General features: G+C 45.5%; 1 protein-coding gene across 2 annotated transcripts in view; it reads right to left on the bottom strand.

Moving 5' to 3' along the window:
• Window positions 1-26377, bottom strand: part of LOC146839300 (uncharacterized) — a 250346-nt gene that overhangs the window by 187351 nt on the left and 36618 nt on the right. For both annotated transcript variants that reach the window (XR_014981058.1, XM_085651336.1), the window contains exon 2: window positions 994-2283. Coding sequence is in view for 1 of the 2 variants with exons in the window: in XM_085651336.1 (XP_085507462.1) it covers window positions 994-2251 (1258 nt within the window). In the remaining variant the exon portion in view is untranslated. The remainder of the gene's footprint in view (window positions 1-993; window positions 2284-26377) is intronic.

The raw sequence follows: 26377 nt of genomic DNA, 5'->3' as shown, positions 1-26377 counted from the left end.
GCAGAGAGGATGAACAGATTGGTCGATCAGGGTTTTGCTCCATGGCGGGTAGCAAAGTGGAAGATGCTGTCAGGGCTATGCTTTCAGCTTATCACAACATTCTGTACTGCACCATTTTGTGCAGAGAGGCAGACACTTGCATGATTTGGACCTCGTAATGTGCACTAAATTGTCTAAAGAGGGGCTAAGATACAATAGCTATCTAAAGAGGGAAGAAAGAGGAATTGGCCTTCAAAAGATGCATGCGATATTGTAAAGCTATTGTTCGCAAAGACATAATCACAGAGCCAATAATATCTTATGCAATCATAGTACTCAGGAATTACTGGGGGAATCGGATGCCAAATTTCCCCAGTAATTCCACATATCTCAGAGCAATCACCATTAACTTCACCCACCCTCCAGCAGAGTTTCACTGATATTGCTGACTTAGAGGGAGGAAAAAGTGAGGGAAATGTAATAGGAGACATAATGGCAGACATAGCGGAGGCCCATATTAGATAAAATAAACATAAGAAAATGTATCACCAAATCCTGTATACTGTAATACAACTAACCCAGCTTGATATTCAGACCACCTTCTGTGCACAGAACCCTACAAACCACACTCAATCTTGAAACCTCTTTGAACTTGTATATTGTTGTCCATGATGTAGTGAGTTATAATACAACTGGCCCTGAGAACAGAATGGGGCGTCCGATGCATTGACTAGAATTCAGGTCATTTTTCATGTGCAGGCAATTCTTAGCCTATTACTGAACGCGAAGGAGAAGCTCCTTTGCGAAAATAAAGGCGATACTAGGTACATAACCGCTTCTGGTGTACTCAAGGCCCCCCCAAAGATACCACTCCACACACACTCAGATTTGGCCCCCTGCAGGTCTTACTAAAAATCTGGAGACATCCAGTTTGGAGAGATTTTATGTTACATTCCTTCAGAACTGTACAAGTTACTAGCCATTCTGCATGTTCATTCAGTACGGACCAAATACCTGGGATGGCTTTGAGCAGCAATCCATCTGCGTCTGTATCTCCTCTCTCCAATGGGTCTATAGCGATAACTCCATCAGTATCAGGAACATTCTGTGCCAGGAATGATGAGGATCCAGATGGGCCCTGTGCATCAGTACATGTTGGTTGTAGGTCAGAGTTCTCATCTTGGTTCTCAGGGCCCAGTGGTTCTTGCTTGTAGTCCTGATCGGAGTCCTCAGGACTCGGTGGTTCTAGCTTATAGCCGCGATCTGGACTGAGTGCCTCAAGGTGCATTGGTTTGGTCTTGTAGTTCTGATGTGGTTCATGTGCATCAGAGAGCATCTGCTGCAGACTTGTGTTGAGCTGCAGACTCTGGCCCTCTCGAAATGCTGGTTGTCTGCAGAGGTTTTGCCATTGACCCTCACCATCAGACCACAACTCCTCTTGCTTTAGGTGTTCACTTGGTCCCTCCCCATCTGGGAGCATTGGTTGTCTGCAGTGGTTTTGCTGTGGCTCATGTCCCTCGTGAAACAGTGGCTGCAGGCAGACGTTCTGTTGTGGGTCCCAACTATCTGCATACAATGGTTCTTTTTTCAGGTGTTCCTCTGGTTCTAGTTGTATGCACTGGTCCAGCTGTGGTTCCTGCCCATCATCAAACGCTGGTGGAAGACGAAGGCTTTGCTCACCTGGAATGACTTGAGCATCTGGAGGAGAGCAGCTGGAGCCAGTACAGTCCTGCTGTGGTCCAGGGCCATCCAGAGGTTGGAGGAACAGGCTCTGCTTTGCTTCATGCCCATGAGGAGACGTAGGTTGTGGACACTTATTCAGCTGTGGATCACGACCAGGTGAAGATGTAGATTGAAGGCATTGGTTCACCTCCTTTGCCCTGACTGAAAGATTGATCGGACGGGACCTGCTGAGAGGACAATCTCCAACCACCACCGGACTGACCATCTCCAAATACACCCCCCTATTTTCAAGGTAATCTAGACCCTTTGCTATCCAGATTTGCTCCATAAGCCCAGCGACTCTTGATGGCATGTCCTCTAGGGTATTCTGCAAGTTATCCAGTTTGGCTTTCAACTGCTCTAGCAAAGATAAAAGGAATATGTTAGGCAGGTTCCCCGATAGAGGTTCCATCTCACAGTCCCTCGGAGCATCATTTTGGGATCTTGAAGATGACACATTATGGATACGAGAAGAAGGGAGTGCGGCTCTAACGGGTTCAGGTGAACACTGCACTTCCCCTTTTGGTCTTGGAATCTGCCTTTTCTCCATTATGTAATTCTGATGTTCAAGTCCTCAAGTGCCTGTGAGGGGAAGAAAATAGAAAAGACAACACATTATCACCGGACAATTAGGTCAAAATGCTCCTTCCGGTCTCACCACACGTTGTTTAAGATTTAAATAAAACATATTCAGTCCAGCTAATGGCTCGAAACAAATAATTGTCTCAAGAGCTGGAGAGGACCAACCCTGCTCATGGTCAGGCTGTCCTCGAGGACAACAGGAGTTACTCTGCTGCACAATTAAACCCCGCTCGGTAATGCCCTGCCGTGCTATGTCCGCTCTGCCCTGCCAGAGAGGACTCCCTATCCAGAGCTGATTTGTTAAGTTTCTAAATTCTTCAGTATGACCTCATCAAACCTAACCCTATAATTTAACGGACTTATTATGTTTTTGTAATTCTTTCTTTTTTTAATGTAAATTCGGTAAGCATTACATTAATTGATATTTCCTATGAAGTGGAGTCTTGAGAAATAATAGATTTAAATAAACAGAAAAAAACACAGATTTACTGGTCAGGAATTGAGCTACCTAGGTCCCGCAATCTCTGCTGACGGGGTCTGCCCCAAAGATGAATCAATTAAAGCCAGACAGAAAATACCCGGACCCGTGAAGAAAGAAGAGGCACAGACGTTTTTTGGTGAGAACCATTCTATTCTCAGTTTGTACCAAATTTACTTGTGCCATGCGAGCCCTGCTGGGGAAGTGTGAAGACTGTGTGGAGTAGGGAATGCGAGAAGAATTTGCAGATGTTAAGAAGAGTCTTGTGAATACTCACAGTCTGCATAATTTTGCCTCATTGCGTTGTTACAGACGCCAGTGACAAGGGCCTAAGAGTGGAACTGAAACAGCGGCATGATGGAAAAGAATGTCATTGCCTTTGCATCTAGGGCTTTGCCGGAGGCTGAATGTAGACATTCCACCTCTGAGAAGGAGGCCTTGGGCTATCACAATAAACATTCTTCTGGAGTGTAGGAAACTGTAAGTAGAGGCCGTTTGACTAGTCCAAACTGGACCCAATCTATGCAGCTGCTACAGGATGCCTGCTTTCTAAGGTCACATAAGGGGCAATCTTTTTCAGGCTTTTAATCGGATACATACACAAGGACACAACTGACAGAACTTGCCAGACCGAGAAAGAACTGTTGATCTTTACTTTCAAGCTCTACACATTTTGAGCAAACAGTGGAAGTGTTTCCATCTCCGAAGTCTAGTAGGGATCAAGCCACAAGTCATTATGGCAATTAACAAGCAGAACTTCTGTCTTCTCTACTTTTCACTTTAGTTTATTGCAACCCAGCCACTGCCATAGGAAAGGCATGGTTTGGTGGAATGGGAGGGGAGGGTTTACTGTCTAAACACAGCAAGATCTGGGTGTCGTCAGAACACATAAATAGCTAGTGAACAAACAGGGCGAGATTGACGACCCACGAGTCACTCTGAAACTGCATGCAATTTGTTGGATGAAAAGTTGCCCAATCTGGCGATATATGTTCAGCCTGTAAAGAATATTATTAACCTCTTTTGAGCCTAGCACCCGATGCCCAAAGCCTTAACATGGTTCACCAAGATGGAGTACTAAACGGAGCGAAGACAGCAGAGAGATCTAATGAGATCAAAGCATTGGTTCCTGCTCCCATTTCAGCTCATCCATAATCGGTTGAGGCACTGTCTCTGTATTGTATGATGGCCGAAATCATGGCCTAGTGTCCTTGAGAAAGAGGCTTATCTACAAACATTTCCACCAGCTAGGAGCAAAAGGAATTAACAATATCGGCAATAACTTAAAAAAAAACAAGGAATCTGCTCCTGGCTTCCTGAGCAAGGGATTCGCTGTGGTGTTTTTAAGACTGGCAGGAACCATACCATTAACAACTAAGTGGGGAGTGAATGGCAGAGGCACTGGTCAAACTTAGTGATTCGGTTGTTTGAAATTTGTTACAGGACTGACGTTGTTCAGCTAACCAGATCTAGTCACCTCAAAAGGAAGTTGCCGAAGTCTCAGGGAAGAAAGTGGAGAGCTCCCTGTGTCAAATATTACTAGGTGCTGAAGTGGTCTCTACCAGGGGGAAGTTACGTGAGTTAATCTCCTCCATAGTGGTTTTAATTCTGTTGTGTCACACAGTTGGTGCAACAGTGTGACAGTGAAATATAAATTGAAAGTTACGGTGACGCTGACATACAAAGGGACTGGGATGAGTTGGATGACAAGATGAAGCCATTTTAGGAAGCGACAAACAACAGATTCTCTGAGCTAGAGCAATAATGGTTCCACATGGAGGAGGAGCCAAGATGGCGACCGGGACGGCAGCGTAGACTCCCGGCTCCGTGAACCTCCGCATCCCGCACGGATATCCTGCCTGAGATCCTTAACCTGTGCTACGTGGTCGTGTTTCTGAAGGAGGGGGGCTCCCGACTGTCTGACTCCGAGGTTGCTAGCTGCGGTATCGCCGGAGAAAATCGCATCTGAACTTTGCGGCCGACGCGGCCCTGGAGCCGGGACATCGAGTGGACGCCGTGGCCGGGTGGCAGTGCGACAACAGCGGCCAGTGGTGACTGGGTGGAGTCGGTCACCGGAGCGGTGCCGGACCCGGCCTACATTTCGACATGGTCACTTCTACTGTCCAGCGTAGCGGACCGAGTGCATGACCGGGGGTGCAAATTTTGGATCCTCCGGTGGCTGCCCCTGCCTTGCTGGTGAGCTGCCCGGCCGCCGTCCGTATCCTGCCCCGATCGCGGCGGGCCGCCCCCGGATTTCTGCGGGGACTGGTCCGTGGGGTGGACGACTGTTGCCCGTGACCAAGGATAGTTTTTTGCTTGCCCCCGGAACCCGGCCACCCGCGACGTGGACACCGCGACGTTTGTCTCGGCCCCGGTGAGGGTCGGGCATACTTGGCGGCCATCTTTGGGCGATGAAGCCTACCATCCTGTCCGCTGGGTCGCGGCGGGCCTGTGAGCGTACGACTTCTGGGAGTATGGCGGCACGAGCGCAGAGAGCTGAGCTGGGGTACGGCGACCTCCTCGAGGCTCTTGGTACTCTTCACTCCTCCTTTGTTCATGGCTTCGTGATCCTAGGGAATAGGCTCGATGGTGTTGCGTCGGAGTTGGGGCAGTGGCGGCCCGCCTGTTCACACGAACGCAGAGACTACCCACACTGCGCGCAGGATGATGCTGTGGCGGCCGCCCCTGAGGTTAGTGCACGACTAGACGCCCCGGTCAGTATGCTACAGTGTGTTCGACCTTCTGAGGGCCTGATCTCTCCCGGAGGCGATGGACCTGTGTGTGCTGTGGTGGCCTCGTCCCGTACATGCCCTCCCACGACTCAGGGACAACTCCAGCAACTAATGTCTGCTTTGGCTGCTTCTGCCTCCCGGAACCCTGCATGCAGTACAGATCCTAGGGCAGCCCTGGGAAGCCAGTTTCTTCACGCGGCGGACTGTGTTCCTCAGAGACTCCCACCCCACCTGTGTGTGTCGCTTCTCGTTCGTTGTTGGACATTTCTCTGCCTGGGAGCATTGGGTGTGATGCTGGGTCGAGGGGTTGACATGGGCAGAATTCCGAAGAGTGGTCAGGGATGAGGCTGCCCCCTCCGGGGCGGTCGCCTGGTGGACGGGCGGGCTTAGGGGTGGCGTGCTCTCCTGACGTGGCTACTGGCACAATAGGTGCATAATGCTCCCCATCGTGGTTTGAGAAGATTGTCTTGGTGCTGTTCCTTGCTCTCTTTAGGGGAACCTTACCGTGCGGGAGGGAGAACGCCGGGGGTCTGTTATGAAGGCCCTCCTCCAAGTTTATAAATACTTTCTCTACCCCCCCGCCCGGTGGGGGTCTTTTCCTACCTCTTTTTCCCTACTCTTCTATATTTCGGGTCTGGTTCCAGGGCGACAGGCACACTGCTGGGGGGGGGGGGCCGTACTCATTTGCAGAGGTGCAGGGTGGGGGGTTGGGGGAGGGGATTCTGTACTCTTTCATCTTCTTTTCCATGGCCTCCTTTTTCTTCTCTGACTCTCTTTGTTCTTTCTTTTTCTGGGATCAGCGTGATACACTCCCTGTAGTTATGCCTCGTTGCCGTGCCATGTGTTCACAACTTCCGAGGTGTTCTTGGGGAGTTTCGGCGGGGGCCTGCGGGCGCAACTGTATATTAAGTTCTTCCCCATCCTGATGTTCTTGTGTTTGCGCCATCAACCTAACAGATTGCTGTAAATCGCTAACATTCATTACTCTGCAGATCCGTGATTGTTGTTTTAAAATTGCTTGTCACCTGATCCTACTGCCTTGTCTCATTATAAAATGAAAACCTTTTCTCTTGGTGCCCTACTTACGCTGTTCACTGTAATAGTAGTACGATTTTGCTCCCCGAAGTGCTGCCTGTGTTTGTGCTTGTCGTTATTGCCCTGATTGTTTAGCGGCCGGCCCTGGGGGGTTGTAGGCCCATACTTGTTCTTATTGAACTGTTAAATAAAGGTTTTCAAAAAAAAAAAAAAAAAAAAAAAAAAAAAATAATGGTTCCACATAACTGAGCTGGGGAATATAAATATGATATTTCAGGAAAAGCAGGAGGGCTTATAGAAGAGGTCCTAAAGGAATAATATCAGATCGAGGAGTATATATGCGCGAAGAAGGGGAAGGCAAGTAAACATGTTAGAGAAATGTTGCATTCAGTTCTTGCCCAGAGGTGAAAAGGGCATGCAGGGTGAAAGTCCTGGGAATGACCAGGCTATGACACTATGAAGGGTTGGAGGCAGCTGCTTATCATCATGGGGAAAGGGCCTTTTAACGCAACCCTAATGGAAAGAGCTGAGATTTCTTAGCTATTGTGAAGAAAGTTTATATTCCTATTAAGGACACAGATGGAAGGATTATGCATTTCTCTATTCGTTTTGTTAGCTCAGCAGCCAGTCATCAACATAGAACTATACAAATCATTTTGGGACTGCATTTCAAATGAGTCCCATTTTCAGGAAAAAAAACAGCCCCTCCTTTCCACGTAAAACAGGCAGAAGTTGAAGCACTTCCTCTTTAATTGAGCGAAATCCGTTCTCCTTCGTCATTCCTCCACTGGTAATAATGTTGCTGATCAGAGATTGAAAGGAAAACCCCTAGTGAGTCCCGTCATTCATTGAACCTGTGCCACAGTTTGATGTGCTAGAGGCACTCTTGTGGTTTGAGACCCTGTGATGACCTTTGACTACCATTATTTTAACTGACTTTAGTGTGTTACTTCATCCTAGCCTGGATGTACCAGATGGTCCTGCATATGCCTTGCTTCTCTTCTTGCTGTCTTTCAGTGAGAGCTGTCACGGAGTAAAACAGTCTTGCCAAGACCAGAGTGTGTGGGATGTGCATTTGAAAGCGTGAAAGGGAGAGAGAGAGAGAGAGAGTTGTGGAATGTACTTTTTGGTCTCGAAGTGCAGTGTTGTGGGCAGTGATGCACACACATGCTCGGTGTTAAACATTGAGGGATGAAGTGAAGTAGTTGTGCATTGTGTTGTACATTAATGAGAATTATTAAGTGCTCACTATTGGCTTTGACATGGCCTCATGTCATCTTATTTCCTGGCTTTGCCTTGCTTCAGCTTTTCTGCATGCACAGCAGAGCTTGCAAGTTGCTTGGGTTATTAACGTTCAAGGTCTTTCTGTTTTTGTGAGGGATTGTTTATGTACTGTGAGCTTCGTCAAGATAGAGGTTGGAACACGTGAGATTTGGAGAAGGGAACGCAAGAGCTCCTTCCTGCCGTGGGAATGCTTGCTTGGAACCTGGCCAGTTCTGGTAAGTCTTATGGCCCGGCGGGAGGTCTTTATCGAACCTTCTAGTGTGTTTAAAGCTGAGGGTTGTGGACTTGGAAACGGAGTTTGGAATCCGAGCAAGGACGGACGTGTCTATCTTGGACCGTGGACCCTGGTTGCAGAGGCTCTCAAGCACCCCAGTCTGAGATGCAGTGTTTTGCACCAGGTGATGAGTTTTGGTTATTGCCATCGTGATGTTTGGCCAATGGCTTTGATCATCCGAGGTGCTTTCTTTGTGATGTGGGAGTGAGTTGAGGTGCACATCTAAAGTAATCATCTGATGTGTATATATATATATATATATCTTTCTGATCTCTTGTAGGACATCCAGTATATTTAACACAATCCCAAGAAGAGGCGGCCACCAATTTCTCTACCTGTTTACAGGAACTGGCATCATGGATGACGAGTAGCTGTTTAAAACTTAATGGTAACAAAACGGAAGTTCCAGTGGTGGGCAATACTCCCTCGATATGGTCCTCTTCATGGTGGCCACAGACCCTGGGCCCTACTCCACCCCCCAGCGATCAGGTTAAAAACTTGGGGATGTGGCTGGACACCAAGCTCTCTGCACAACCTACTATCCCCCTATATTCCAACCCACCATCTGAGATCTCGGAGGACGGGACAGGTCATAATCCCGACCATTAAAAGAGCAAGATTGGGAGGCCGCTCCTTCTGATATCTGGTGGCTAAGAACTGGACTGACCTCCCCCTTGATCTCCGGATGGAGCCATCAGAAATCGCTCTTTCGCAAAAGACTGAAAACATGGCTCTTCCGCCCGTAGGCTCCCCTCTAAGTTGAGTTACAATACTGCTCCAGACGAGTCACTATTAGCCGCAGTGCGGGGACACACTAGTGAGCGTAACCATGCGCTTTTTAATCCCTTTGATGCTCATGACGGAATGGTTCTGTCATGAGCATCGGTGCTTCTGTGCTCATGACGGAACTATTCCGTCATGAAAACAGGGGCACGCAAGCCCTCTGCTGCAGACAGCAGAGGGATTTCCTTTTCTCTCCCAAAGCCTCGGGAGCTGGGGGAAGAGCTTCCCCAGCTCCAGAGGCCCCCTCTCTGGTTTCTGTGAAATGACGATCAGTGTGCACGTTGCGCTGTCGTAATTTCACAGAAACCAAAACTAAAATGAGCCTTTAGGCTCATTTCAGTTTCACTTTCTACGTGCTCAGGGGGCTATCATTGGAAATGGGAGAATCTCCCCTTTCCAATGGTACCCCTCCCCAGTGGATCCCTGCTTGGGATCACCCCAGGAGGGCAATCCCCAAGCAGGGATCCACCCAGTAGACACCAGGGAGGGGGGAGCTGCCCCTTGGGCAAGGGCCTTTGCTCCCTTCATAGGAATTTGGGAAAATGTAGTCTTTCGGCCCCCACTGGGGGGGCATATGGGGCAGTAGCCCCCAAACTGACCCCCGGGGGAGCAGAAAGCCAAATAGATACCAGGGATTTTTGTTTATATTTTAATTAGGGTTGGGGGCTGCCAAATATGGGCATGCCAATGCCCCCACCCCCCCGGCCACAAAATCACTGTCTTTCTGCCCCCCCCGGGGCGCAGATGGGGGCAGTAGTCTCCAATCTGCCCCCCCCCACCGGTAGCGCGGAAAACCCACTAGATACCAGGGATTTTTTTTAAAATTATAATTAGTGGTGGGGGCTGCCCAATATGGGCATGCCCATGCCCCCCTTGCAAAAATGACTGCCTTTTTGCCCCCCCTGGGGGGAAGATGGGAGCAGTAGCCCCCAATCTGCCCCCCTCCCGGGGGGGTAAACAGCCCACTAGACGCCAGGGATTTTTTGGGGCATATCTGAATTAGGGTGGGGGCTGCCCAAAATGGGCATGCCAATGCCCCCACCCCTCCCCCCACAAAAATTACAGCCTTTCTGACCCCCTAGGGGGCAGATGGGGGCATTAGAAATTAGTGGATCCACGCAGATTCCAGAACTTTTCACCACAGAAATGTGAGGAAAAAGTGTTTTTTGGGACAATTTTTTAGGTTTGCAAGGGATTCTGGGTAACAGTCACCCCATCCTGGATTCCCCTGGGTGTCTAGTTTTAAAAAATGTATAGGTTTGCTAGGTTTCCCTAGGTGCCGGCAGAGCTAGAGTTCAAAAACTACAGCTAGGCACTTTGCCAAAAAAGGGTCATTTTTCACTGTGAAATTGTGGTGTGTCCATGTTGCGTTTTGCGCCGTTTCCTGTCGCGGGCACTAGGCCTACCCACACAAGTGAGGTACTGTTTTTCTCGGAAGACTTTGGAGAACGCGGGGTGGATGGAAATTTGTGGATCCACACAGATTCTGGAACTTTCCACCACAGAAATGAAAGGAAAATGTGTTTTTTTAAAACAATTTGTTAGGTTTGCAAGGGATTCTGGGAAACAGAACCTGGTGAAAGGCAGAACTTTCCACCACAGAAATGTGTTTTGTTGGGACATTTTTTTAGGTGTGCAAGGGTTTCTGGGTAACAGAACCTGGTGTGAGCCAGTCAAGTCACCCCATCCTGTATTCTATGTCAGGACCGGAGGCTTCTGATTATGTAGTCTCAATTTCTTTACTGACTCAACAGCAGCCAATTAAAAGTAAACTACGCAAGTAAAAAACATCATTTCCCATGAGGCTTTGACCCACGCCTCCTCAAACAGCCAATGGCAACATGTCAAAATATACAAAATAGAGAAACACCATCCTGGCTTCCTCTTTCTTTGCTGCTCCGCAGTCAAGATAAGGGTCTCTCTATTTTATCTACTTTGCCATCGTGTTTGATTTCTATTGTCATTATTGATAACTTTATTGATGATTATTGGGCTCATACACGTGTTTATGCTTTGATTTATGCATTATGCTCCACTTACTTTGTACAGCGCGGAAATTGCTTCGCAAGTCGTGTGCTCGAACGCTCCGCTCCGCTTCAGGTGCATTCTTATCTCTCTACTGGTTGTCCACTAACTGAGCGCGTGTTGCGCTGTAGGTATTTTTCCCCTTTTTCCTTTGAAGTGCTGCCGCCTGCGCTGCGGGCTTCTCCGTTTGCCCAGCGCATTCGGAGGGGATTGCCCCCCTCCCACAGGGAGCGAGACACACGCCGGAACCCGCTTGGGCTGCCAGCGTGCGTCTCGGGAGCTCGCATGCGTCCGAGTGCGCGTGCGGCTCCCTTCCTTATTGCCGGACTGACGCCCTGCACCAGGCTGAATCGGGGACATACGCAGCAGGCTCTGGAGCCAGGAACGGGCTGTTTTATAGGTCTCGCGCCTAGCGTTGCAGTGTGCAGCACTGCTCGCGCAGCACGAGACCTCATGTAGGGGGTTCAGAAAGCTGACCACACACGTGTGGTCAGCTTTCGCCGGCTGCAATTGGCTTTTGCGATTTCCACCCTCGTTTGCTTTCTTCGTGTTTAATGCGTTCATCAGTACACGTTCTAGGTCCATTCACTTGCAAATGCACTTCTTTCATCGCTGCGTTCTGGATTTCAGGTTCACAATCAGACTTGCATGGGAATACATTGTGTATTGTATTATATTTTATGTAGCGCTTCTCATACCCCGTACAAGCCGTACAGCACTGTATTTTATTAAAGCCTGGTTCCCTATGCAAGACTAATTTATCTCGTGAGTTGCCTCATAATGGGCGCGGACCTAAGCGTAGGAGTAAACTGGAAGAAGCAGTAGGTGAACGCAGATTGGAGTAAGTACCAGGGACGTTTGACTTCTGAATACAATAAACCTTGAAGGATCTGCATTTATTTTTGAGATGCAGCTTTAACTATAGCCTCTCCATCAGGCCTGTCATTCTCAGGGGCATCTAACATGTTTTTTTTCCTCCGGGAGTTTTATATAGCGCGAACTCGACCCCAAGAAGAGATCAGTGTGCTTTACATAAGCACCAGTTGCGTTACAGACGGCCATCATTTTGTTAGGCAGGGGTGATTAAGTGATTTGCCCAGAATCACAGGATGCTGAGTGCCCCACCTTCGAGGTGGCCCGCTCTAGCTATTAGGCTACACAGGATGACATATTTATATGGGCCAACCCACAGGCATAGGACTCGCTAATCTCCATGAGACAGCTCACCTTGTGGTGTAACACAAGGCGCAGTCTCAGCTTGTATTAAGGGCTGGTGAAAGGTGGCCTCAGAAGAGACAGTGGCCAGGTCTGGTAAGTGCCCAGCATGAGTTATTTTCCTGTTGATCTTCACGTTCCGCTTGGCGGTAGTGCGGCCCCCGGCCTGGTGAAGTTCTTTGTCCCAGGGTACAGTGCTGCCTCTCAACACTCCTGTTTGCACCCGGCAGCAGTTACCGACCATGGTGCGTACCTCCAAGGACTCAGAATTTTCTTTACCTCCAACTTCAGTGACAAGCACAGCAGCTGAAGTTCCCGGCCAAGCTCCGCCTTTTACTGGCAAGTAGGCCACGCCCTCTCAATGAGTGTACACAAAAGCAATTTCCTACATTGGTGACAGGCAGTGACGACAGACCACGAACAAGCATTTGCAATGCAATAGGTCTCGCATTATTAAAGTTTAAGCTATTGGCATTGCTAAGTAATGCAACACCAATACCTCAAACTTTAATAATGCGAGACCTATTGCATTGCAAATGCTTGTTCCCTCAGTTAAGGCAGCGCTTTTGTTACGCTTGTGGTGGACATTAACCCTGTAGTTTCTGTCAGGAATTCCAGGCCGGTGACACACTGACTAACGAAAAGCCGTACAGAGGAGCACAAGCGGCTACAAACTACATTTCCCGGCATGCCTCGAATGTCACGTTGCACGAGATGCTTACGCACAGCCGGAATCAGAGAAAAAGCAAACAGAGAGCCAATGGTGCTGCTGATTATTCCTTCCTGATCGTGGCAGACTTCTCCTATGGACACTTCAGAGGTGTGGGGTAAGAGTGTCAGCCGGCACACTTCTTCGTGTGGTTTCCTTGGGGAGTGAGGCAGCGGGGTATAGCGACCTCGCCTATCTCCTCCATGGTTCTTCCTCCTCCTTTGGTTGAGACCGGCCATACGCTGTCTCTTGCGGAGGAGGTTCCTGGCCCCACCAGAGTCTTTTTTGGCTCCTTTTCTCTACAGTTCTCTTCCGTTGGCTGAGACCGGCATTACGCGGTCTCTTGCGGAGGAGGTACTCGGTCACAAACGAGTATTTTGTGCTCATTCCCTGGATTCCTCCCCGGTGGTTGAGGCTACCAGCACACAGTCGCATGCGGGGAAAAGCTGTACTCATAGACACTTAACTAACGGATGTTAGTATATTGAGACTGGCTCTGTCGCATATATGTTTCTGATTTATCATTATGTGAGATGACATTTTTGGGATTTTGCAAAGTGAAGTACAACATTAGTACTTGTTGAAATCTCTGTTAAAACATTGAAGGCGCTCTATTGTGAATCAACAAAGGGAGCAGTGCCTTATTGGTCATATTTGTGGAACCTTGACAGAGTTGAACATTCACGAACTTTGTGTCCAGTTTTGTTTGGTGCTAGTGATCTTATAGTTACGTCAGGTTCTTTTGTTTTGTCTTCTTACCAGAAGAGAGATCCTGCGCTGGGGTGCACCATCTATGATGCTCGAGTCTTAGGTTTTACCACAAGTGTATTTAGGTAAGGGTGGGGAGTCATTACTATAGCTAAGTGTATGAAGGCAAAAAGAGCAAGATCAGAATTATTTACACTCGTGTTTCTTTTATTCATAGTTTTATGTGTCACAATAAAACCTCACATCCACCCCTGCTCTCTTCTGGCAACATATTGTCACCTTTCTTCCTTTACAGGTAGGGTATGCAAATCGTACTGTGTTTTGATTATGGTGTCCAAAGTTACTAGGTCATACGTATACGTATACGTATAATACTGTATACTTACCCTGTGTTCCTGTGTCGTCCTCAGATCTCCCTCCTTGCAGTCCATACCTTTTCCTTCCCTCGCTTGACCATCCCAAAAGTCTGTGTGTACTTACATTCCAGACTTGGGGCCGACGAGAGGTGGACCCCCTTGAGCATCAGCACAATCCCGAGGACTCTGGAAAGAAAAGTCTGACAGTTTCCAGGTCCACTTAACATTCATTTTTGGGCACTCCTGCTCTGCACAGGCAGGTGGGGGTTTTCGCTCCCTCCATTAGTCATGAGTCTTTGCAGGATAGGTTTTCCTTTGTTCTTCATTGGCTCCTTTGCCCCGGCATTGCTCCCATCAGACACCCTAACTCTTTAGTTGTGGGTTGATAATTGTGCTTCCCTCTGGGGACCTTTTGATTGAATATTGGCAATATTCACCTGTGTCATGGCAGACTGTGAGTTCTACCAAGAGGAGGTAGCTGCGTGTGAGGACCAGGAAGAGGACGCTTATTAATATGATGAATCAATGGAGGAAATTATTGACAAAAAGTTGAATGCCAAGCTTGAAAAGGCGCTCTCCTCCGCCTTGTTAGCAATAGCCCAGAAGCTAGAACTTTTTGTTCCTCCAAACCCCTTTCCCTCGAGGCCCTCATCTATCCCAGCGCCCCTTCCCACACCAGAGCCGCCTGGTCTTCCCTGGCCACATGTGCACACTTACTCGAAACTTTACAAATCCAAAGAGCAGGCTCAGGATGGCGCCCCGGCCCTCCCCCGCCCCCAATCTTCCCCCATTCATATCCCCGATACCACTACAGATACAGGCACTGACACACTCATCTCAAGAGTACAGGCCTCGCAAATGCGCTAAGAAGTGCAAACACTCATCTTCCCCTGTCCAATCCTCTCCTTTTATGTTCGACCCCTCCGACATTGTCCACTCGCGCTCCGCTGATTGGGTCCCACCCTCTGCAGTTGCAGATTACATGCAAACACATTTACGTAAAAGTTTCGATAAGGATGTGAGGGCTCGCTTAAAATCTGAATGTTCCCATCCAGATCTAGCGCATAAGGTGGCGGTTACCCCAGACATAGACTCTTCTATGACCACCTTCTTGAAAAAATACAAAAAGGATCCGAAGAAAGGAATCGACCGCGCTCTTTGGGCGTGTAAAGATAAAGTGGTAGACCTTGCAGGCCCTCTGGCCAAGATTCTTGAGTTAGCCCTACAGGCACAAGAGACGGGGTCGCTATTCACACCGAGGTCCTGGCGGGATGGGACCAACGGGCGATCTGTATGCTTGGAAACGCTAACTGCGCCTTGGCCTCCGAACGGCGCAAATCTGTCCTACTTAGAATTGACCCACAATTGGTGGAGTTGGCCTCGTCTGAACCGGGCCCGCAAGCTGAAGGTCAGCTTTTTGGTGAGAAATTTGTAAAGGACATTGCCAAATTTGTGAGTACCTTTGCCTCCCTGGATAAGTTACAGTCATCGTTGAAGAGGGTTTTCCATCAGGTCTCTGGTAGTGCCGGGCATGGCAGAGGACGCTCGACCAGCCGCTACACCAACCCCAGTCCTCAGAGAGGTTTTCGCTCCCCGATGCAGGGGTTACACCCAAGAGCCAGAACAGGCCGGCTTCTACCCCTCCAGGTCTCGAGGCTACAGGGGCTGCTTCAACAGAGGTGCTAACCGAGGCTACAAAAACTTTGACTCCCAGTCTGTGTGTCCGGCGATTCCCCTAGGGGGCAGATTGCTGCATTTTGTTGTAAAGTGGACACACCTAACCACAGATGTTTGGGTCCTTCAGGCTGTTTAGTGTTATCAGATAGAACTTCTGGATTCCCCGTGTCTAATGACTCCTCCTCGACCTCTCATTTTTTCCCTTCAAGAACAGATATTTATAGACTCCGAGCTTCAAGAGCTCTTGGCCAAGCAGGCTATTGCCGTAGGATCCTTCATCCCCGGAGGATTTTGCAGCAACGTCTTCTTGGTGCAAAAGAAAGGAGGAGGTCAGAGACTAGTACTAAACCTCAGAGATTTCAATCCCTTCGTAGTCTACAGACATTTCAAGATGGAGGGCATCCATCTTCTAAGAGATCTCCTGTTGGAGAAGGTCTGGATGGTCCGTCTGGACCTGAAAGATGCCTACCTCACAGTCCCAATTTGCCCCTCTCATCAGATGTTCCTTCAGTTCCAATGGAAAGGGCAATGGTACCACTATTGCACACTCCCATTTGGCCGGTTGTCAGCCCCGTGGGTTTCACCAAGCTCTTGAAACCGGTAGTTTCCCGCCTTCGGGAAATGGGGGTGCGCATGATTGTCTACCTCGACGATATGCTCATTCTGGCTCAAGAGCGGAACCTTCTCCGCACTCACTTGGGTTGGACGATGTCCCTCTTACAGGATCTGGGCTTCGTCATAAACATCAAAAAGTCAATGATAATTCCGAGCCAACAGATAGAATTCCTGGGTTTTCAGATAAATTCAGTCTCTGCGCAACTACTCCTCCCACTGAACACGATCAGGTCTATCTAAAGGGAAATCAAAACCACCCTGTCCAAACACAAATGATTTCATTGAGAGTATTGGCGAGAATAGTGGGCTTTCTAGCCTCATCCATCCAAGCCATCTTCCCAGGCACGCTACATTATCGGGCCCTTCAGTGCCTCAAGATTCATTACATTCAGAAGAAGTTTCACTACGACCATGTCATTCCTCTCTCTCCAGACGCTCAAGAAGAGCTTCTTTAGTGGCTAGAACACATGGCGGCCTGGAACGGACAGGCGATTTTTGGCGCTTCCCCCAGACGTCATTGTCGAGTCCAACGCCAGCCGCTGGGGTTGGGGCGCTCGGGGGGAGACTTTGCCACAGGCGGACGCTGGTCTGCCGACGAGTTACAGCTGCACATCAACTGTCTCGAGTTACTAGCAGGCTCATTTGCGATAAGGTCAATATCTCCTCTGAAGAGCAATTGTTGCATCTTCCTCCGGATGGACAATGTGTCGGTGGTGAGATATATCAATGGCTTGGCGGGGACGAGGTCTCGTATGCTGGTCAACATAGTGAAGGAGTTCTGGCATTTCTGCCTAGATCACAAGATCAATGTCATAGCAGAGTATTTACCGGGCAAACTCAACCAGGTTCCTCAGGGATTACAGCGACTGGAGGCTTCACCCCACGTTGTTTGCGGAGATCATGAGTATGCGAGGCCCCTGCAAGATAGACCTCTTTGCCTCCCACCTCAGTGCCCATCTCCCGCTGTTCTTCAGCTGGAGACCGGACCCGATGGCGATGGGAACGGACGCGTTCCTTCACCATTGCGGACCACAGAGGAATTATGCGTTTCCTCCTATTGCCTTGATCCCCAGAGTGGCAGCCCTGGTCAGTCGGCCTCAATAGTGTTGGTGACACCGTTGTGGAAGACTCAATCTTGGTTTTCCACACTATTGGAGTGGTCTGTGGATCTTCCTTTTCAGCTTCCGATATTCCCAACGCTTCTTCAGAACCCAGTGGGAGCTTGCCATCCGGTGGTCCTGCAGAACCAACTACCTCTCATGGTGTGGACGCTCTCAGGAGACATGAGAGCATTGAAGGACTTTCACAGGCAGCTGCCGGCTTTATACAACAAGCTTGGGCTCGTCCACCCGAAAACGATAGTCAGCTTCCTGGAAGTGATGGGGGGTTGGTGCCTTCAACGGCAGGTGGATCCCGTGGGATCAGATGTAACAGAGATTTTGAACTTTCTGTCGGAGTGTGCGGAATCGGGCCTCTCCTACAGGTCGGTTAAAAACTTCAGGTCGGCAATTTCGGCAGGTCATGATTCTATTGATGGTAAACCGGTGGGGATGCATCCCCTGGTATGCAAGTTACTTAAGGGTGTCAGGGTGGCTAATCCCCCTCGTCCCAGATATTCAACTTTATGGGATGTTTCTGGACAGTTCCTACGCCTCCGTAGGAATTGTACCAATCTGATTGACTATGACAGGCAGTCCTGTGTCATGAAAGCCAAATTCATTGCTAGGGGTTACCCTAGAAGATTGGTCCGGGACTCTTACAAGAGAGCACGGTACTATGATCGTCAATATTTACTTGGCGAAAAAACTCCTAAACAACAGAATCGCCTTGTATTTATCACACGCACTCGACTATGAATGACACCATACGTCAGATTGTCAATTCCAATTGGCACATCTTGAATGCCACAAGAGATGAATCAGACCATTTAGCAAAACCGATGTTTGCATACCGTAAGAATAAGAATCTAAAGGACTTATTAACACGGTCACGTATGCTGCAAACTCCATCTACCTTGACACAGACCACCCTATGTGGACTGCCTGTTTTGAAGGGTAATTTCAAGTGCATGTCATGCATTGCTTGCAAATTTGCGTTGGAAGTTAAACAATATTCCATCAATGGGGTCAATGTTGACCTACAAAGCCTCACTAACTGCAAGACAACTAACATTATCTATGCAGTAATGTTTTCCTGTAATAAAACCTATAGAGGGGAAACATCTAGGTCAATGACGACACGATTAACAGAACACAGGTCTGCAATTAGAACAAAAAAATTGCAAGCACCGTTGGTGCAACATTTTATTGATCTCAATCATACCACAGAAGATATACGATGGTTGATTCTAGAAAAGATCAATACCAATGGACCTCAAGGGACGGAAATTCGCAAAAGAAGGGAGGTTTTTTGGATATTTTCTCTTGATACATACAAAAGAGGCCTCAACAATGAAATCCCGTGGAGTCAAGCTATTCGCTTCAATAACTAACTGGTTTTCATCCCAGATAGCTAAGAAATACCATATTATGTGTGTTCTTTGACTCTTTAGGTGGGAACGGGGCTCTTGTCCAAATCAGAACCTTAGGTGATTATGTGACTATGGCACACAATGGGACAGGTGTATTGTCCATGATTCCAACTTACTGGTGTACCATATTCCTCCCGGTGGACAGCTTACTTAAATCGTCATGACCCTATATGCCACCTTCCATTGCTTGTTTTGTTGTCAGAACTCGGAGGTTAGGTAGAATTAACATTCAGGTTATTCCCAGAACAAGTAGCCATTCATAATTGGAGGATCGACTTTAATGTTTTAGAGATATCACATCTATAGTGTCAAACACACTATGGGTATTGTCTCAGAACCGCATACTCCGCAATGGATCTACAGCATACAACTCGGAGATAGGGTTGGATGTACGTGCTTCTGATTTCCAGCCAAACTTCTACTTGGTGCATTTCCATACATTTATGTATATGTAGTTATGGAAATTGTTCATTACATTGATACCATTTTGCCATTTTTCTCATACACCATTCGATATAATACTAGCTTAAGATGGCGTCCGCCTGTTCATCTCCTTAACGCTAGGAATGGTATTCATCAATCGGCACGCGCTATTGGGTGCCTTAAGATGACGTTTTCAGGCAGTAACCAATCTTTGACTAGTTTAGGGGTTATATAGGTACACTGGTACAACAGTCCTGTTTGTACTCCGATCGCGGAAGCGGAAGTAACGTACACCATTTTGTTGGATGATTGACGGGATCATGTAAGTAAACTTTGAGCGCAAGAACAGTGTGTATATAGCTTGGTCTTGATGAATATGCGATCGTTACCCGATATTAGGCAGGCGCAATAGATGATTAGAGAACAGGCATTGGTTGTATACCGACTTCTTGACGTGATATAGGGGCTCCTGTGTCACTCAGATTCTGAGATAAGTCGTCCAAACATTGGAAGTATCCAACACGAGCACCTATCGAGGCAAGACGGGGCATGTTTAAATAGTTTAACCAAGCAGGATTATATTAGACAACTCCAGGGCTTGTAACATTTTAACACTACTTTGCCTTGGAGGAGTAATAAATATATATACTTCCTTTTAGATTGTGTTGCTGTGCCCTTAAACAGAAGCGGTCATTTCGCACTTTAAGCTTCATAGGATTAACTAGTCTGTGAAAATTTGAGCCGTGAGAGTGACCAACAGTAAGTGCATATATATCCTTTTAATCCATGCTCATTGGCAGTCCCCACGTTAGTTTTGGGCTTTTCACTTTGAATTCATTCACAGCTGGTTTCCTTTCCTTTTCTTCTCCTTCTTTTAGACACGTCTTGGTTACTATTGATGGATCTGCGCGAGCTAATCAGCCGCGTTTGACTCCCCGTGGTTATTTGTAGATCTCCGACAATATTGGACATGAAGCTACCTTTAAGAAGAGTTGTGGACAATTTACCAGCTAATACTGGAATCAAGAACCCTAGATACACATGAACTATAGGTAATTCAGGCTTGATTTAGCTCTGTTCCATTCTTCTTATGTCCATTATATATAAACAAATCGTCTCAGTCTCAGTGTATATGCAGCCTCCTTGTTTGTATGGGGCCAGTAATATTCAGTGTGAACATTTGGTTCCCCATTTACAGATACGTTGGGGCAGACTTTGGCCATTTTTTCACGAGTAGACGGGTAGCGCTGCACTTCTCGTGTCTGACTACATTATTCCACACCATCGACATGAGATTAACTCTAAGAAGGTATGTAGTCGCGACGCTAGCTATCGTCAAAACCTAGCAATTAAGCCCACCCAAGGACACTGGAGGCTAGTCAGATCTTGCCCACACTATGCTTGGAATTGTACAAATAGCAGTAAGGGTGCTATTGGAAATGTGGCAGGTCCGCACATCTCAACTCTATTAGGCCATTTAGGGGTATTTATTGGATAGCACATGTAATGGCCCATGAGACACTATGGATCAGATAACAGAACTGGTGATAGATTGCATGAATTTGTAAATAGTATATTATGAGTAGACTTGTTTCTTCCCTTTTTTTTTTTGACTGTGCACTTGAGTCATTGCGTGTATATAAACGATTATAGTTTGTTTTTTCTTATTATGTTGTAGGAGCTAAGGAATCATGGCTACCTGAGGAAGGCTGAACGCCGAAACGCGCGTAGTGTGATCTAGTAGAGCCATGTTCAAATTATGATATTAATTGGAATGTAATTTGTCGACCAATATGCAACGATACAGTACCCATAACATGTGTTTACTGTAATTTTTCTTGTTCTTTTTTGTCTTTCTCCCCTATGTTGGTTACAAATATACCTGTACATGATATTGATAGAATCACCAATGTGTAAATCAATGCACAATTGGAGTGATTGATATAAAGAGCAATTGTACATAAAACTAGGAAATCATTGAACATAAAAGATACGAATATATTTAGATTTGATTGCACATAGAGTATTGAGAAAGTTAAATTGATACATTGTATGTATGTATATAAATAAGGTGTAATAGGATTGAGAGGGACCCCTTGAGTGACCAAGGGAAGTAGGGTACTTAAACCAGAAAAAAGAGAATGTTCCCTTGATTCAACAATTTAAAAGTGCATAAAATATTATGTCAGAAAGGGGGTTCTATGTAGAAAAGTTTTTTATTTGTTTTAAAAAAGACGTGTTCGTCTTAGTAGATCATACAAATTCACATAACATTTCATAGTACATCAAATTATTAAAAACCTCATAAAATATATAACAATTCAATTTCAATCACATAAATCAATACAACACAATTATGACCAGCATAATATGGAGACAGACAAAATTGCAAGATTCAAATACTCCTCTTTACGAGCGCACATCAAGTTGAGTTTCTACAATACAGCACGTTATACATCGATAAATCTGTATATAAGTACTCTGTATTTGTTCTTTGATTGTGCTTATCCACAGCGTCGACGCGTTTCGATGGCTTCAAAGCGATATTACCATCTTTATCAAGACCACATGATTCTGTCTCCCACCACAGTTAATTTTATTCCTAGGACAGATAAATACAATTACTGATCCGATTTATACATATGATTACTGTTCAAGACAAACTTGGGTACATATGCCCAAAAAACAAGTCAAGATTCTCGTTTATTCTACTTAAGTTTTTGTTCTCAGTGTTAATACAGGATAATCCATTTTATAACCTGTTTTATAAGGTTAATATGATAAAACGGGCTTCTCTACTAGAACATCATGGCAGTTTTTCTACATGGCCATTATCCTACAGCGCCATATTTTTACGTTCACTGTGTTGTAGCATTATCCCTATTCTTTCATTCAAAAAAATTTTTTCAAAAATGTTTATGGCCATTAAAGAGGTTTAAATTTCAGAGAAGATTGGATGAAGTTTATGTTCCCCAAATAGTGCAGCATATCTCGATCCTGTCAAATCAGAAGATACAGCAGTAGTCTCTTGGGAATATAAAAAAGTAGGAAACTTGGGACAAATAGGATAATGAGTACAAGCAGATGAATGCTAAGTAAGAGGAAATATATATAAGAGCACGGGACATTACCGAGGGTAAGTCTCAGATATCACCCATGAGGTGGAGGACATTAATACCAATAAAGAATGGGGAGAATAAACAAATAGGAAATGAAGGAATACAATTGTGTCAAAATAAGCTGGTAAATGAATATGTTTGGCCACGAGTAACATTCTGACGAGTTTGACATTATGGGAAAGCACCGAGCATATAGATGCTATGTCATCAACAATTTTAGAAAAATAAAAATATATAAAATAAAGGAAGATTTAAGGAAAAATACCAGTTGTGAGAGTGTATGACCAGGGCAATTTTGTCCATTAAATCTGCACCTAGATGGCATGAGAATACTCTACATGTATATACACGAGTCTCGAAACAATATAAATATACAAGTTTCAAGACCAAATAAGTTACGATAGGTGCTCTGCATAAAAATGAAGGTAGTACCAATAAAGTTATTCAAAAAGAAGCAGCAATACCAAGTAGCGAGTAATTCGACCATGTGACCGCGGCAACCAATACGTACGCGGCTTACTACGGTAAGACCTGAACACGTACCACGTGAGGAAGGTGAACCAATCAGCAATAAGGACACAATAGATAAATAGGAAGGAGGATATCAGAAGAGCGATTTTGCTCCGATCCGGAAATCGATAGGACGGAGGGGATACAGCGAAAATTAGGTAAGAGAATAGGGATTATGATAGGCGGTAGATGAAGGACAACATTTCGTTTTGACCTGAGGATATATAAAAATACATCCTTTTCCCTCTACCTTTTCCTCCTTTTAGACTCGCTGGTTAAAGAAGAGGATTCCAGCACATCTTGGGGCGCGGGAAGTCCTAAATATAACCGTAAAAAAGGTTCCTTACAACTAATGAGCCCCCCATAATCACGACAAGGTAACTACGCATGTCAAGGTAGTTAAGAGGGATTTATGATTAAAACCCAGTAACTCATAAGGGCCAAAAAATATTCTCTTATAAATATTTTTATCCTTCCCCCCTCTCGATCTTAGAGAAGGTGCAATACGTCACTCGCTTTGCTACGAGGACGCAAGAAGAGGAATTTATCTCGCCATTCAAAGAACAAGGAGCGTAGATAGATATCTCCCAATACAAAGGTGAGAATGTGCTTTAATGCAGGGAATCGTGGAGGAGTTTAAAATCCGGTCATGTAAAAAATCTAATTAATTTACATTAAGAATTATAATTTCAAGGTGTCAGCTGGTTGCCCTTATTAACAATATTTAAGGAAAGGGACAACATTTGAGCATGCCCCAAGTAAAATGTGGGGTTGAAAATGGTAATTTGTGTAAAAAATAAAAATTATGACCTTAAACCATGTATTTAGGACAACCTAATGGCCATAAAAAATGTTGAAAAATTTTTTTTGAATGAAAGAATAGGGATAATGCTACAACACAGTGAACGTAAAAATATGGCGCTGTAGGATAATGGCCATGTAGAAAAACTGCCATGATGTTCTAGTAGAGAAGCCCGTTTTATCATATTAACCTTATAAAACAGGTTATAAAATGGATTATCCTGTATTAACACTGAGAACAAAAACTTAAGTAGAATAAACGAGAATCTTGACTGGTTTTTTGGGCATATGTACCCAAGTTTGTCTTGAACAGTAATCATATGTATAAATCGGATCAGTAATTGTATTCATCTGTCCTAGGAATAAAATTAACTGTGGTGGGAGACAGAATCGTGTGGTCTTGATAAAGATGGTAATATCGCTTTGAAGCCATCGAAACGCGTCGACGCTGTGGATAAGCACAATCAAAGAACAAATACAGAGTACTTATATACAGATTTATCGATGTATAACGTGCTGTATTGTAGAAACTCAACTTGATGTGCGCTCGTAAAGAGGAGTATTTGAATCTTGCAATTTTGTCTGTCTCCATATTATGCTGGTCATAATTGTGTTGTATTGATTTATGTGATTGAAATTGAATTATGTATTTTATGAGGTTTTTAATAATTTGATGTACTATGAAATGTTATGTGAATTTGTATGATCTACTATGACGAAGACGTCTTTTTTAAAACAAATAAAAAACTTTTCTATATAGAACCCCCTTTCTGACATAATATTTCATGCACTTTTAAATTGTTGAATCAAGGGAACATTCTCTTTTTTCTGTATATAAATAAGTGTATAGATTGATATGTAACAAATAAAAACACAGAAAATATAGAGTTTTTTGGGGGTCATATTTGGTCGCCATGACGATATAGTGCACTTTTATATATATTTTTCTTCATTCTTTCATACTTTAGTCTACTTTGTTTGAATAAGTTTCCTATATATTGATTCGCTAATAGCTGCTTTAAACCCTGATATAGGAAACTACATTAGGGGTACCCTTGTTATATTGCATTATGTTTCTAAGGTCCTCTCATTACTTGAGTCCTGGCCAGATAATAAAGACCTTTCCTTTAAGCAGTTATCGGCCAAACTCACCATGTTGTTATGTTTAATCTCCTGTCACAGAGTGTCTGATGTACGTGCTCTGGACCTGGCAGGCAGAATGTTTTCTCCACAGGGTGTCTCTTTCATCAACACGAGACGGACAAAAACGATGTCACGTTCGGTGGAGTATCCTGCTTTCCCTCATAATAATAAATTGTGTGTTTTGCAATGTTTGAAGTGTTATGAGGAACGCACTCTTGCACATAGGTCTGATCCGTTGAGTCAGCTACTATTAGCGATTGAAAAACCTTTCAGACTGGTCTCAGCTGCCACCTTGGCTAGGTGGGTCAGATGGGTGATGTCCAAAGCTGGCATTGATATCTTGGTATATGGTGCTCATTCCGCTAGAGGAGCGATGGCCTCTAAGGCGTACATGTTGGGATCTCGTTTAGGGGATATCCTGAAAGCGGCGGACTGGTCTACTGATTTCTCATGTTTCTTCTGTTGTTATTGATGAGCTTTGAACCTGCAAAATCAGAAGCCTCCGGTCCTGACACAGAATACAACATTTTCCAGCGATCGCGACAAGAATTTTAGATTCTATTAAGGACACGGAGGTAAGGATTATCCCACCCATTGGGACAGTTAATATCAACTGTTAAGTTGTATTATTGTCATGTTCATAACATTATTAGATGCCCCGCCCTAAAAGAGTCAAGTTTGTGGGTTCCCCATTTTCAAACCTTGTTTCTATTTTCAGGAAACGATTCTAATAAGAGCTGGAGTGCTGCTCGGGCTGGAGAGGGATCGCCTCATTGAGCAGATGGATGTTGGTCATAAGGCTTTTCGTTATATTCTCTGTTGAGAATAGGAAGAATCTGTTTATCTCGCCGTTGAGAGTTGGAACTGTGTTTTTCGTTCAGACTTTATGGACTGGTTTCGCAAAGAAAGAGGAAGACAGGATGGGGTTTCTCTATTTTGTATACTTTGACATGTTGCCATTGGCCGTTTGAGGAGGCGTGGTTCAGAACCTCATGGGAAAACATGTTTTTTACTTGTGTAGTTTACTTTTAATTGGCTGCTGTTAAGTCAGTAAAGAAATTGAGACCGCATAATCCTTGCCTCCGTGTCCTTCATACAATCTAAAATTCTTGTCGCAATAGCTGGAAAATTTTGTATTCCCCTGGGTGTCTAGTTTTCAAAAATGTATAGGTTTGCTAGGTTTCCCTAGGTGCCGGCAGAGCTAGAGTTAAAAAACTACAGCTAGGCACTTTGCCAAAAAAGGCTAATTCTTCGCTGTGAAAATTGTGGTGTGTCCACGTAGCGCCGTTTCCCGTCGCGGGCACCAGCCCTACCCACACAAGTGAGGCACCATTTTTATCGGGAGACTTAGGGAAACACAGAATTGTAGAGCAACTGTTATTACCTATTGACTTTCGATGCATTTCTGCCTTCCAAATTAAAGACAATGTGTAAAAAAGAAGTCATTCTAAAAAATGACTGATAATTCTCATGCTAGTGTGAGTATTTCCAATTTCGGAAATGTTCCAGTATCTACTGTTTCTAAACTCTATATTTTGTTCCCATTTCAGAAATACATAGGTCTCTTTCATACCGATTTTTCTATGTACACATTTTCCCAGAATAATTGCTATATGCCCGGTACATAATAAAAAACCATTGCAAGTTGCTGCTCAGTTTTTGGCTCTGGGTTCGTCG

The sequence above is a fragment of the Triturus cristatus genome, chromosome 4_1 (genome assembly GCF_964204655.1).
Source record: "Triturus cristatus chromosome 4_1, aTriCri1.1, whole genome shotgun sequence".
Taxonomy (NCBI): Eukaryota; Metazoa; Chordata; class Amphibia; order Caudata; family Salamandridae; genus Triturus; species Triturus cristatus.
Note: the sequence above shows the minus strand (reverse complement) of the source record. Positions and strands in the feature narration are given on the sequence as shown.